The sequence below is a fragment of the Cyphomyrmex costatus genome, unplaced genomic scaffold (assembly GCF_001594065.2).
Source record: "Cyphomyrmex costatus isolate MS0001 unplaced genomic scaffold, Ccosl1.0 scaffold481, whole genome shotgun sequence".
In the NCBI taxonomy this organism is placed as follows: domain Eukaryota; kingdom Metazoa; phylum Arthropoda; class Insecta; order Hymenoptera; family Formicidae; genus Cyphomyrmex; species Cyphomyrmex costatus.
Genome location: NW_017279084.1, coordinates 135,115 through 149,928, shown reverse-complemented (window position 1 = coordinate 149,928; position 14,814 = coordinate 135,115). Strand labels below are relative to the sequence as shown.

The 14,814-nt window shown below is 38.9% G+C and overlaps 2 protein-coding genes across 2 annotated transcripts; one reads left to right on the top strand and one right to left on the bottom strand.

Annotated features, from left to right (window-relative positions):
• Positions 1–3,867: 3,867 nt before the first annotated feature.
• Positions 3,868–5,103, bottom strand: LOC108778120 (uncharacterized). Its single transcript, XM_018545219.1, has one exon. The coding sequence runs from the start codon at positions 5,101–5,103 to the stop codon at positions 3,868–3,870; it is 1,236 nt and encodes a 411-aa protein (XP_018400721.1).
• A 3,142-nt stretch (positions 5,104–8,245) lies between these two features.
• Positions 8,246–11,093, top strand: LOC108778119 (uncharacterized). Its single transcript, XM_018545218.1, has 2 exons — positions 8,246–8,352; positions 10,691–11,093. The coding sequence occupies exons 1-2, from the start codon at positions 8,246–8,248 to the stop codon at positions 11,091–11,093; spliced, it is 510 nt and encodes a 169-aa protein (XP_018400720.1).
• Positions 11,094–14,814: the final 3,721 nt, after the last annotated feature.

Below are 14,814 nucleotides of genomic sequence, written 5' to 3'. Positions count from 1 at the left end.
ATTAATAATGCATTGTTGATATTTATACGTAGTATATTATAAACTAACCTATTCAGCCTCCTCGTCCAGCAGGCAGATGAGGAGGAGGCATAACTCCTCCTCATCATCCACCTGCAGGAGGTCCATCACAAATTGAACTAGTTCGTCGGGGTCGACCTCGTCGAAATTTATGAGAGGAAGATCGTTCTCTTCCTCCTCGTCCTCCTCTTCTTCTTCCTCTACAGAAGAGGGTGTAGGAGGGGGTGTAGGAGAGGGTGTATGAGGAGGATCATCCTCCATCTCCTCCTCTTCTGCGTTGTAGTCCTCTTCCATCTCCTCCACCTCCATCTCCACAACCTCCTCCTCCTCTTGGTCGTTTTCGAATAGTTGTTTTTTAATCGGCTCTAGTTCCTTCATTTTGCAAAAAATTAAAGATACAAAACACTCAACGTTCAGATCGTTAATGTAAATTGGATTTGATTCAATCTATTTAAATAGTCAAAAGATGGAAAAAAAATAGCGAAAAACTCATAACGCGATATGTAATTTTGTCGGAAAAACGTGAAAAATACATGTCGCGATGCCACTTCGATCGAGTTTTGCGGAAATTGCGAAATAGTCTAAGGAAATAAATCGTAAATACAAGAAGTCACATCCGATGTCGTATTTAGTGAAAAGATATTTATTTATTTTACATGATTTATTTTATTCCTTTAATTAGTCAATACTTAATTTAGACATCGCTTAACAATAGTTCGTCTTTAAAACAAGATAATAAAAAAACAAAATAAAGGAATACCTTTGATTCATATCACCCTTGAAATCATTTATTCATTTTTCAGAATATTTATTGTTGTTTTATTATTTATACTAATATATCAATCAATTTATTCGACGTCGCGCGCCGGAGACACGCGAGTGCGATGCACTCGTAATCTCGAGTCAAAAGGTCGCGTTGAATGTTATGACTAATTGTAATGTCGAGCGATGAGATACGCTGTCGTGAGAATTTTTGCCACTTAATCATACCTAACATTGCATAATCGGTATATAATCTTCGTCTGCGGTGTTTTATCAACGCGTAATCGGTAGGATCGGATGAATAAAATTATTTTCTTATTTGTCAACTGAATGAACATATTTATTCGATTATTGTTACATGTGAAAGTACAATGTTTATTCGTAAAGCGTTTTAATTTTGTCCGAAGATCAGTGCGATCAGTTCGCAATCGATTATGTCGTTGCGATCGAAAGATTCGTTTTCGTACATGGTTCTTGGTAATTTTGTAGAATCGTTCACATTGGTCGCGATATTGAGAAGACGCGAGAATTTTTTGTCGATGGTATCAGTTACAGCGTTGAACGAGGAAATAAGACGATTGACGCAATATTCGAGATTGATCAAATTGAAAACGGTGCTTTTGGATAAGGTCACTTTAGACGACGATGAATCCAGACGTAACATCGGTATACTGTTAATTCGACCGAAACGCAACGTCATGTCTCCGATGTACATCGGCGGTGGCGTGCGTTTTCCTTTGGTTTCTTCGTATTGCAAAAGCGGTAATATGACGTTTTTTTTTTCAACGAGCTCGCTCCATACGGTCGGTGAGAGGAACATCTCCTTGCCGTGACAGTCTCCAAGAACGATAGTCACCACGGAGGGCAATTTAACGTTGATACCGACGGTCAGATTCTTGTATCCTGTAACAGTCAAAGGATATCTTCTTTCCAAGATGCGTACTACTTTTGTTCTGCAACGAAAGAAAAAAATAATTAGATAAGAAAAAATGTAATAAAAATAATACCTACGTGTCTGTTCCGTTTTCCATATCGTCACATCGTCTTTATCGATTGTTCGTTTCGTAGGATTTTTTCTCCTTTTTTCCATTGGTATGCTCGATGAGATGTCGAGTGTCGTCGTGGGTGTCGTTTGAAATCGCGTACATGTCTCTCTCACGATGTTATTCGAACGATTCGTTCTTTCACACTGATCTTCTGCGTATCTATCTAAGTGATATATATTTTTTTTTTACATAAAACGTCGTGTTAATCGTCCTCTGTATCCAACGCGGTGCTTGTGAGTGAATTACTTGATTGGAGCAGTCGAGTAAGAAGATCCTGCAATTGCTTGAGTAATCCATCTGTGGGACAATTAACGTTGAGTATTTTCATGTCGAATTTATCAGCATTCGTTACCGTTCTGGTAAATTCGTTAAATTTGTAATATTGACGTCTGTGTAGGAAATAAAGAGAACCGTCGATATATCGGAAGGCTAGAGTAGGAGATGGCGGTATTCCTGGAAATATCGACTGTAACGTGTGATATCCGTTAATGGTCATATCGCATTCGTTCAGTAATGCTACGCTATCGTCATTGAAGATCACGTACGTTTGTCCTCTATTGGTGACCAATACTGCGTTAACGTGCATGTTCGTGGGTAACTTTAAGTCGAATGGTCGTTTCGGCCAACCGTCCTTCAATCGTAAACTCGGATAGTCTATCATGTAAATTTGATTATCCGCGAATATTACAATTTCTCCAGATGGTCGTTGATACGCAGCGTTTATGGAAACATTCGCCGGAAGAAAACGAAGGTAATCGTTTAGCGCGATTGGTCCTTATACCTCTTACCGTTAACGTCTATCATCCACATGGTGTTTCGATAGGTAACGAAAATGCGATGATTCAACACCAGTACATTGTCTACGTACTGTAGATCGCACAGATCTCTTTTGTTTGATGTTGTTTTCGTTGTGTCAGTTGTTACCGGTGGTGATCGTGTACTCGGTACTACATTAGGTTTTTTTTATTCCGTACAGACGTTGAATAGCTAAACTGTCCTCTAGGCTGAGTTTAACGGTATTATTGGTAAGGAAACATTATGGAATCTCTATGTGTACTGTGCGACATTCCCAATGAATGTCCGATCTCGTGCGTTAACGTGTAAAGCAAATGCACTTTGTTGTCTGGTACATTTTCGTTTAAATATATATGCCAATGTTCCGATCCGTCTATGTGTATCTCTGTGGTTTGCACGAGATCGTTCGTAGGTGCAAACGCGTGTCCGAGTACTCCACCAGGTCCGTCGAACAAACCGGAACAGATCTCATTGCGTCTGCTATCGACGTATGTATGAAATCCTCCGCGGTACGATATTAAAATGTCTGGATTTGACGTTTGACGTTCAAATGTTAGAGATGTGTTCGCTTCCCATACGGAGAATGCGTGTGCCGTAGTTTTCAATGTATCTGCGTCTGCCAAGTGGAAGTTCCACGTAAGATGCATTTTTCTCCATTTCGCTACAACACTATTTTGTTCCTGGTGTGACATATCCGGTAACCCGCATCGCGGTTGTCGCATTTGATGTAATGTATTATCGTTCAACGCACCGTTACCTGGTATTTGATAGTATTCTTGGAATAATGCGATAGCCTGTTTAATTTTTTCATCTTCGATCGACGTGTGAGTGGTTACGTCCACCTCGTTCAGGTAACCATATTTCTGCAGATATTCTATCACCTCGGTGTTTACTAAATTTTGTATCGTCGGCGTCGACGCGGATATCGTTACGGAAAGGAAAGCGACGAGGAAAGCGAGAGACATCGCGGCGTACGTGTACAGCGGAAACGTACGGTTCGACTATTAATCGCATACTGCGAGTGCGGAGAGAGGAGTGGTATGTTTTGTCCAAAAATAGACAAATGAAAACGAGGAGATAAGAGTGTCTAAAAATAGATACAGGAAACGAGAAGATAAGAGTGTCAATGAACGTGGTGCATTTTTTTTTTAAATACAGTTTATTTTTGTAAAGCATACAGGAAAAACTTACATTAGCATATGGAATCGTCTAAATTGAGTTGAGAAAAACATAATCACGTGTATCGTTATATAATCTTACGAACGACATTTGTCAATGGATTGTACTCTATTACTCTGTCATGAATAATTAGACAATAGGCCGTGGTGCCCGATGGAATATTTTCCCTACATTCGAATTCGATACGAATGTCCACGGTAGCGCTTTTCACAGATTCGTTTTGACGAGAGCAATCGATCACCACGAGCGGCGCGGCTGAAACAAATTGCGCGACGGACAACAAAGCTTCGTATGTTTCGTGGCCGTAGTACGATTTCGCAAATTTTGCATACATGTCGTATAGTATTGCGAATTTATTACGTTCGAAATCCAAATTCATATCATCGTACGGGAAAAAATCAGAGTTCAAAAATAGTTTTACGTTTACTAGAGCACACGCGTCGAAATGAGTGGTATCCTTAGAGAGTACGTTTCGCTTTCCAGTTTGAAGCGAAAAGATCACGTAACGCGGTTTTTCCAAATGCGACGTTGTCTTCACAGCCCACGAATGTTTGGTCGTGCTCTGAAGTAGAGGAAACTCGTACAAATCCCAAGATCGAAATCCCATGCTGAGATACCGTCCGTTTTCCAACGTTCGCAGAAGTGACAATTTGTTGACGTCGTTCAGTACCACGTGTGGCATCTTCCATTGCACTTTCGATAACGTGAGTGTATAGTCGTCTGCGTTGCTCGCGATAACGCAATTGTTGTCGTTACGCGCACGTATCAGGACTAGTTCATGTCGGGCGTTTATCACTATACGTTTGTAATCCTCGCAAAATCCCAGAAGTATGTTAAGCGGTACGCTAAAGTTAAAATCTTCAGTTATCGATCGACTTGTTAATAATGCGTCTAGACCTAATGTAAGCTGCCATCCGGCATTCTCCAACGTTCTGCTTCTGTCAACTGTCAACGAAACGTAATTTTTAACTGTGCTCGTAATACCAACGTTTCTGTTTCTGTCAATTTCCACTCCGTCTAATTCGTAGCGAATCTCGTCGAACATGAATGCGACGCAATTATTCGACAGTCTCGGTGGTTCGTTGGTACTTCCTTCCTTCCTTCGCACAATGAATTTTCCCTCGATGTAGAGCAAACTTTCGCACGGTAACGTGTAGAGATCCTGATGTTGAATCGGTATCCGTATTTCATCGCTGTATCCGAATGTAGTATTAGCGTACGGATTGTAAGTGTGAGTCTCTATTTTAACGATGCGATCGTCGAAGATCGCAGCACCTCCGATCTTCAGGATATCACGATTCATTTCTCACAACGAATCCGAGAAATCGTAGAAAGGCGACGTTCGTGGCGTTTAATCGACCTTTTTTTCGTCTTTTCGTTCGGTCGTATCGATTTTTGAACGGTTGTCACAATGTCGACGTTTGCGATGCGTTCACTCCGTCGTACGAATCGTTCAAGACGAGCATCTTCCGCCTTCGAACATAGTATCCCCTAACGTCTACGTCGTATGTGAAGTCGAATCGATATCTCTTCGCCGCGAAAGTCGATCAACTGTCCGTTCTGATCCACTACACGTATCGTTATATCGGTAATGTTTCGTGCGATGACCGGGAGATAAATGACGTGCGTTGGAGTAACGGATAGTTTATATCCTGGAGGAACGTTCACCGCGAATTCGTGTATCGTATGTGCCGGTCTGTCGTTGTTGTACGCACCCGAGGTAATGTTACACTCAACGCGAATTATATTCACGTTCATAATTTTCACCATTTCGTCCGACGCATACCACTTGTTCGGTCGTAACACGCGAGACGTCGAAAAGCCCAACAATGAACCGATACTGTTCGTTTTGGAAAAATCCACTAGATATTCACACTTGATCTCACTTCTCATGGTGTTTTCGTTCGCGCAAAGAATCAATACAGATTTCGCCCGTTCCATAGTTTTTTCGTCCTCGTATATTAGATCTATCTCGTCGAATTCTTCGAGTTCGTCGTTGTTGATAGTACTCGGTAATGTATTGTGAACTATAGCGGTCCTCAGATACTTTTCGATATCGTTCAACTCGTACGAACCTACGGGAATCGTGATCGTAATGTTGTCTGTGTCGAAGTGGAATTTATTATTCGAGGAGGTGACGTTCGGTATCGTGTTGTACGTTTCGAAATTCGTAAGACCCAATTCGTATTCGCTATCGCTCAAGTCCAAAGCGGGGAAATAATTCGCCGCGAGGACACTGTTTCTTCCCGTTAGTGTGAGAGTCAACGACATGATCGTAGCACGAAAGTTACCGCAGGACTGTTCGGATCGCTGTGCAATATATCACGCGAGGAGCTTCTTCCTCTTCCAATCGATCTCCCAGAGAAATCGCAGACACAACTGACCGCAAATGCTTTGATCGTACGACTGATATGATCGTCTGTTGTACGTAATGTTACCTCCGAGATATCGTTCGAGTTCCCTCGGTGGTCTGAGATTACCGAAACTGTCGAAGTAGACAGCCTCGTCTCCCCTCTTCGCGTAAGCGACCCAGTGTGTACCGGGGGCTGTCGAATCGTCGAGGTTCACGATACCGCACTCGTTACGACGTGATTTCGCGGGTATCGCATCGCGCATGAATACACCTCTGAAGAACGGTAATTTTAAAAGATACGCCGAACGACTCAATTGCTCGTTCGTTGTGGTGCCAGAGATCGGTAATCTAAGAGTTTCTATCGTTTTCTTCCATGTTTTTTTTTTACCTTCTTCGACCTCTTCCTCACACGACCGCCGCGTTTGTATGGTGCAATGTGCAGACCGCGACCCTCCATCGCGCGATTATGACGTTGCAATTCTTCGAGTTGTCGTCGAGCGGCTTTACGATCACCCACCGCTTTCGCTACGCTAGCTGCTCCTCCGATCAAAGACCCGAGCGCTCCCAACACTGGTAAAATCGGTAGGAAACCACCGCGTTTCGCTACAGATAAAATCCTCTTCGACTTTTTCCTCCTCTTCACACCCATGCCCAATTTTGTCTTCGCCTTCATGGCTGCCCACACGGCTGTCGCGGCGGCTTTCTCACCGAACGTCGAATCGCTTGCTGTAATACGCTGTCGTGCTCTCTCGGCGAGAGCTCGATCAGCAATGTGTCGACTGGCTAGGTCTTTGCTTTGCGAATACGCGATATCGTGTTCGCGACAAATTGATTGATTGTTCTGCGTCTAATTGATTGATGCCTCGATCGCCGCGAGCTAATCGTTTCGCGAGTCGCGTGCCAGGTCCGCAAAATTGATATCCAGGTATATGTAATTCAAATGGAAGCGCGTTTATCGTTGCGTTCAGTAAACCCTCGCCGTGCGCAGATATCATTTCGTTTTTTTCATATCTGTGAGATATTGGACACAATTCTTGATAAAAGGCGGTGGACCGTCTATATGCGTTTGTTGATCCGGAAGATTGTAATGCTCGAAACACGTACGACAACGTTTCACCTCAGTATCGGCTTTTATATGATCGAGTAATCGATCCCACAACTGTTCTATATAATTTTCTAAATCTCGCAGAAAAACGATCCTTGGTATGTACTGCAGTTGTTCAGCGGTAAAAGCGAGAATGTCACGTTTTTCTGTTATCAGGATAAACATTTTTGAACGATTACTAGTCACAATAGATAACAAACTGTGTGAAATGCTCGTCTGTTCGCGATATAAATAGCACGAGACTCTCCCGTGTCGCATCGAAGTCTGCGCACGCGCGTCACGAGAGCGACAAATGCGATTCGTGCGACAATCTCGAACGATAGGAGTATCGAATCTCGATCGGAAGACGCGACTGATGTCGCGTGAAACTGTCATGGGCCTTCTACAATAAGCCATAAGTCATTAATCACTTGTCATAAGTGTTAAGTCACAATTATAAGTCATAAATCTTAAAAAATTTGCATCTACAATAAGTCGTATTAGATCGTTGGATCATAACAGTTCAGCCAATCAGAAAGATGGCAGTTCTCAGGATAGACAACAAGACTATATGTTTGCATATTTTATGTACTGCTAGTTTGATGAGTGCTAGTTTTTTACTGCTTTTGATATTTTATTATTTTTTACTTTAGTCCTTTGAAAAGGAGGATAATAAAGATAAAGCAACTGATATATAATGGATGAGGAAGATTTATTACTAATTATAATATTTATACAAACGTAGTGCATTTATAATTTTATGTTATATTATACAAAGGAGTCACAACGGAGTTAAAGAAGGAGGTTAGTATAACTACTGCCGAATTTTGATGATCTGCATATTATTTTGTACTTACTGATTGCAATAGTATTACAATTTGTTTATTTTTTTCTAGATGGTGGCGTCGGCCAATCAATAACACGTTTTCTCAACTTGGAGACTTCTCACAATTATTCCAAGAACTGAAGAATACTGACCATGAAGAATTTTATCATTATACAAGTATGATGCCTGCTCAGTTTGATTGGCTTTTAGAGAAGACAAAGCCTTATCTATTGAAACGTAGCAAAAGACGTCCATTCCCACCAGAATTAAGACTGGCTGTCACTCTGGGGTAAGTATATAATATAGGGACCTCATACGGCCAATAATAGGAAAAGAATGAACCTTTGACCAATTTTGACATTTTTTCTTGTACAAGTTATATTTTGTGTGATTACTTTTATAAATTATAAGTTAAGATTGACGATATTAAATAACTTTTTCTGAATATCTATTTAACATTTTAAAAAGCAATTCCAACATAAGACAAAATGCATATACATACATTTTATAAAATTAAAAAGCGTATTGAAATTACTTCATCATTAGAATATTTAAAAACAATAAATTATTTTTTATAGGAGTATAATTCTCTTTATTATTATGATTGTAAGTTATAAAATATATATCTCTGATGCTCATACTACAAATTACTTATTTTTACTTTTACAAATATCCAATAGATTCTTTATAAATTCAAATGGTTAAAGGTATAACTGGTCAAAGGAACACCAGGTTCCCCTACCATCTATATCAACAAATATTGACTATATTATTAATTATGTGTGGTTAATATGGTTTGTGACCGTACTTTTGAGGAACGGCACAACTTCGTCACTTCATCCGCTGCTCTTTTTACGCGATAGCTCAAAAGATGGACACAATAATGTAATTAGCAAAAGTGCGGTTCTTCCTTAAATTTTATGTGCTACGATATTCGAGCCGTACTAATTTTCGTTGGGCGCCAGGCACGAGAGAGCGTGCCACTCTTCGCACTAAATATTAAGATGTTACGCTCGGACAAAGAAATTACAGAGCAACGGAATTCGCGACGGACAGGCTCAGCTAGCTCAGCCAACGAAATTGGCAGAGGGGGTGGTTCGCGATGAGCGGGGAACAATGTCGGAGAACGAGGTAGAGGCAGACAGAAATAATCAGACAGCAATTAATATTAACAATGACAAAGAGTTTCCTATTTATTCAAGTCGCGTCGATACATGAGTTGACGCAGTTTACAGAATTCCACGGTCGCGCGTCTACGACAAGTTTACTTTATTACAGAAGAGACTATATCAAGGCCGTCGTCGACGGTACTTAGAAATGTCCGACTCTCGGAACTTCCCGCAAACCGACAGCCTAATGCTGAGCGGTGACACGCGGCTCGACTCTAATTCTTAAACAAACCGGAATCTTAACAAGAAATACGAACGATATGACTTGGCAGTGACACGGGCGAGCAATAACGATAACTCTGAGCATGTAAATTCCTTAATTCGAGCGAACGGCCTGCGTCTATCGATAATAGCAATGGCGTTAGTTTTTGCCGGTACGACATCGGCTGAATCAAACCCGCGGAACTCACACACGCGATTCGCTCGATACGCTCACAAAATATTACGCGATCGGTGGCTTTACAATACAACTAATAACGCTCGCCTCACCAAGATTTTCCTCCTCAGCTGCTTCCGAGATTCACACGAGAGCCGACAACGATACTCGTCCTCAACGAAGGTTCTCGATTCCTCGACTTAATTAGGCTCGGCGAGATCCTGCGTCCTTCCAGAGGGTCGGTCACTGCAGAAGTGCCGATCGGAAGTTTCCGCGGATTCACGCAGGTCGTCAGGCCCTCTCTTATCGGCCTCTGCTTGCTCTAATTGGCTCGCCGCGACCGCGCGACCCCGCGACGAATCCCGCGGGTCCTTGCGTGTCGCGAATCCTTTTACGCTGTGGCGCGCTTTTCCAAAAGTCCGAAAATGCTTCCTTGTCGCTTGACGATCTTCCATCGATCGTTGTGGGACACGATGCTTCGGCGGATGTTCTGCCTTTGAGTCCGTTCCCAGCTGACGTCTCTCTCCGAGGCGTCTGCAATGAGGGTGCGATAATCCACCAAATAATAGCGACATTAATAATAAATATGAAATAATACGACCTGCGTGTGCCGCGCTTCTCGTGACTTCAGCCAAATTCTTCATACAGCAATCTCTTCCTTGTGGGAGGCGACGTCTTCTCTCTTCTAGGTGAGGCGGCCGAACACAAGAATACAGCGTAGCCACCAGCTCTGATCGTGAATTACCGGCAAAATCCGAGCTCAGGATCGTCTTAATATTAACTAAAACTTAACTAAATAGCGACAAGAAGGAAAAAAGAAAAATAATACAATAATCGCAAGAAAAAGAATAAAATTAAGTAATACAATAATCGCAAAAAGGAAATAAGAATAATAAATAATATCGCACATTCGCTTGTGCGCTTGTCCGTTGACCCTGAAGGACCCAGGATCTCGCATTATGCTGCTTTTCCGAGTGACAAAATGTCACGTCACAACTTTGATGAAAAAAATATTGGCTTACGGTACCATTCATTCCGTTTCATACAGATAAATTTAAGAGATTCAATGGTAATGATATCAGGATTTCCTATCACAGTCCCAACAAGATGAGCAAATACATAAAAGTACAGAAAGACATACGACAGAAAAACACGAAGAATAATGTTGTATATAAGATATCATGTGCAGATTGTGATGCGTCTTATGTCGGTCAGACTGGTAGACAGTTAAAAACCAGAATCGCAGAGCATCGGCATCATATTAGACATAACACATCTACACGTTCGGTTATTACTGATCATAGAGTGCAACATGATCATGAATTTCTTTGGGATGAAGTGGAAATTCTTGATGAAGAACCGTGTTACAAAAAGCGTTTAGTATCTGAGATGTTGAATATTAAAAGACAGAATAACAGTCTTAACTTACAATCTGACACGATAGATCTCCACGAAGCATATTCTTCGATTATAAACAAAGTCTGACATTGTCATGTTGTATTCTGTATCAGTTATCTTCGAACATTCATAGTGGCGTCACATACTTATTAATTGCGGAATAATGTATATCAATTTTATAATTTTGACGTTTAAAAATTACACATTGACGAATAGATTGCGTAGTGTACTGACTGATCTAGAGATCTTTGAATAATGTTGCCCATCTCCAAAGGTTTGATATTGTTACAATTTTTGTTAACGTACAATTTTCTTGATGGTTTTAATATTTTTTTGATTCTAAAGCTTGTCATATCTACATAATTTTTATAGCTGACTTTTTTCTTACGATCTACTAATCGCTAGAGGAACAATAGTTGGATTTGATGAAGATGGATTCGCAGAATTAATTCGAAGAATTTTAACTTTAAGAATATGTTTGCGCTTTTGAAAAAGACTCAATCCACGAGTCGAAACGTTCGTTAAGCAGGTCTTTGAATATTGTTATTTTTTAATGTACATCTTCGAATTTTAAACAAGTATTTTTATATTGTTAATTTTTAATGTACAGCTTCGAAGAAAAATTTTTTTTTCTTTTGAAATTAATTTATTACATATATGCGTTTTTCTTTCTTTAATTGTTGTTTTAAATTATTTCTTTTGACTCTTACAACGTCCTTTTAACTTTTTTCGTTTATGTTTATAATAAGAGTCCTTTATCAATCTTATATTATTAAAAATATTTGCAGTGATTTGGATTTTTCATTCTCGGGCATCAATATGTTCTACCATTACGATATCCTATGTTACAGATGCTCAATGCATGAGTGAAGAATTTTTGATCACTGTCAATGATACTGTGTCAGTATTTATTAGTATTGACAGTATTATTGACCATGTAATGGTTAATAGCTGAGCTCCATACCATAAAACTGAGCTCAAATTTTGTCAATGATCGTGTTCAGCAGACTCAGACTGGAGTCACATTGAGCGGAAATTACAGCGGAACGGAACAGTGAAACCAATCAGAACTCTACAATTATTCCGCTGTTTTACTTTCTGCGATTGTGATTGGTCTCGCTGTCCGTTCCGCTGTAGATTTCCGCTCAATGTGACTCCAGCCTCAACTGTTGCAGAGCGGATCCGTGAACGCTCACTGCTATTGGATGATCGAAAAGAATATACCAATGGCAGCGAGCGCTCACAGATCTGCTCCGCGACAGTTGAATCTGCTGAACGCGACCAATAGTACCGATACTGTAAGATTGAAAAAATATTAATGCGCATCGTTACTAGTTTACTGATTTAATAATGTTGATCAGTATTATTCATCATGTAAAGTTCTTGTCAATATTTTCTTGATCAGTATTTTTTTCATCAATATGAAAAGTTTATTTTAATATACTGTTCTCTCAATGTATTTCAGATACCTTGATCACGCTGACAGTACATGGTCAAAAAAATGGTCTTTCCGTATTGGTCGATCAACAATGTATAAAATTATCCCTGAGACATGTGATACAATCATAAAAGTTTTACAGCCAATATATTTACCACCCATGACGAGAGAAGATTGGCGTAATGTAGCTGATGGATTTTGTGAGAAGTGGAACTTCCCTAATTGTATAAGGGCACTTGATGGAAAACATATAAGAATTCAGGCTCCAAAAAACTCAGGCTCTCTATTCTTCAATTACAAGAAATTTTTTTCAATCGTTCTTATGGCAATCTGTGATGCAGATTATGTTTTCAAATGGGTGGACATCGGTAATTATGGTGCATATTAATTCTGCATAAACAATAATATTTTTAGTAACAAATCAAACTGGTTTTATGGATAAAATTTTTCTTTTGTATAGGTTCGATATCTGACGGTGGGGTGTGGTTGCATAGTGATTTTGGTTCTAGCTTAGAGCAAGGATTAATTGATTTGCCACATCCAGAGCCATTATTAGGGACAAATACTCCCTTTCCATTTGTTTTTGTTGGCGATGAAGCTTTTCCACTCAAAACTTATTTAATGCGGCCCTATGCGAAGACAAAAAGACTTCCACATCAGCAACAAACTACAGCACAATCACAAGCAACGTTTGAAGCAAATAATGATGTAGAAAATGATAATATACAAGATGATAATAGAAGATATAATGAATATTTGGACGCTCTACCTGGTCTTACAATACCACAGAGAATTTTTAATTATCGATTATCTAGAGCTCGTAGAGTAATTGAGAATGCTTTCGGTGTACTTGTTTCAAAATGGACTATTTTAAAAGACTCCATATGCTGTAAACCAGAAACTGCCGAGTCCATTGTTATGGCCCTCATTTGTCTGCACAATTTTCTTCTGGAGAAAAAATACATTACCTGCCACATGTATGTATCTAAATTCAGGACTTGTTGACGGATATGGACCGAATGGTGAGTTACAAAATGGAGAGTGGAGAGTTCAAGTGCCACAACATGGCATGATGGAACGAGCTGGCAGACTTGGAGCAAATAATCCTACCCGGGCAGCTATTATTCAAAGAGATAAATTAAGAGACTATTTTCTTACTGAAGAGGGTGAGATTTTGTGGCAATATCATCATGCATTAAGAAATATACCAATTATTATAAATCCGATGTAAACATTATTCACATTTTTGTACACTCGAAATACACAGTAAAAGTACAAGTACAGTATACTAAACTATAATATTATGACATCTTTTTTAAACGAGTTAATACCGTTCATTTTAGAGTAAAGTAACATACAAACTGTATTAAAAAAGTTGTTTATGGTTTTATTGAAAGTAGAATAACTTCTGTTTCTTATCTACATAATAATATTAATACAATGAAATTTTAATACAGTGGAGGAATATGTCACATTTCTCGTATCTCGAAGTTCTGACAGAAACTGCAGACGTGAAGATCGCAACGTCTCTGCCTAAAGAGAAAGAAGATGTGAATTTACTTCTGCCAGAAAAGATTATACTTAAAAAACGAAAAGTTAACGCAGAATTATTTACAAAACAATTTTCCTACATTTTTATGAAGACGATATTTTTAATTTTTTACTTTAGTGTCCTTTACTGAGCAAAAATGATTGATAAGAAATGATAACTCGATTCGAAGTTTGTATTATTCATTCTATTATACTTATTTATGGTGATATAGAAAACGAATACTTATATCTTATTTTTAAAATAATTTATTCTGCTTAAATATTTATTTGATTATATAAAGTTTTCCATATACTTTCTTAGCCAATACACAATTAATTACAAGTTGATGTTATTAATCTCAATATTAACATAATAGGCTTATGAGAAATAAGTATTTATTTCAAATCTGTATTCACAAACATATATACTAACAAGTAATATCACACAGAGTATTGCAACATTTGTGAAACATCGCGAAAATAAGTAAAATAAAAAAATGTTTATTCTATAGATATTGCAAAGATATATACTTTTTTCAAAGGAACATACATATACTTTATACAGTACACATAACGTAAAAGTTGATTTCTGTCACAAGGAAATGTTTTACTACCTTCTCATAGGAGTATTTATTAAAAAAAAAAATTTTTTTTTTTTATTTTGTTGCATATTACAACATACAATTAAAATGAGAAAAGAAAAGAATATTTGTGTATGTTTCTTTGTAAGTTCCTCAAGAATTTTCCTGTTAAACTATTTTAATTCACATATTTTCGAATTATATATAATGTATTGTATATCACAGGAGATAATACATATAATAAAGCTACTCACAGTAC

Excerpts from the sequence above, each read along its gene's own strand:
- LOC108778120 (XM_018545219.1), bottom strand. The coding sequence starts at position 5,103 with ATGAATCGTGATATCCTGAAGATCGGAGGTGCTGCGATCTTCGACGAT.
- LOC108778119 (XM_018545218.1), top strand. The coding sequence starts at position 8,246 with ATGCCTGCTCAGTTTGATTGGCTTTTAGAGAAGACAAAGCCTTATCTA. Across the intron at positions 8,353-10,690 it reads AGACTGGCTGTCACTCTGGG|GATTTCCTATCACAGTCCCA; the intron begins GTAAGTATATAA and ends TAATGATATCAG.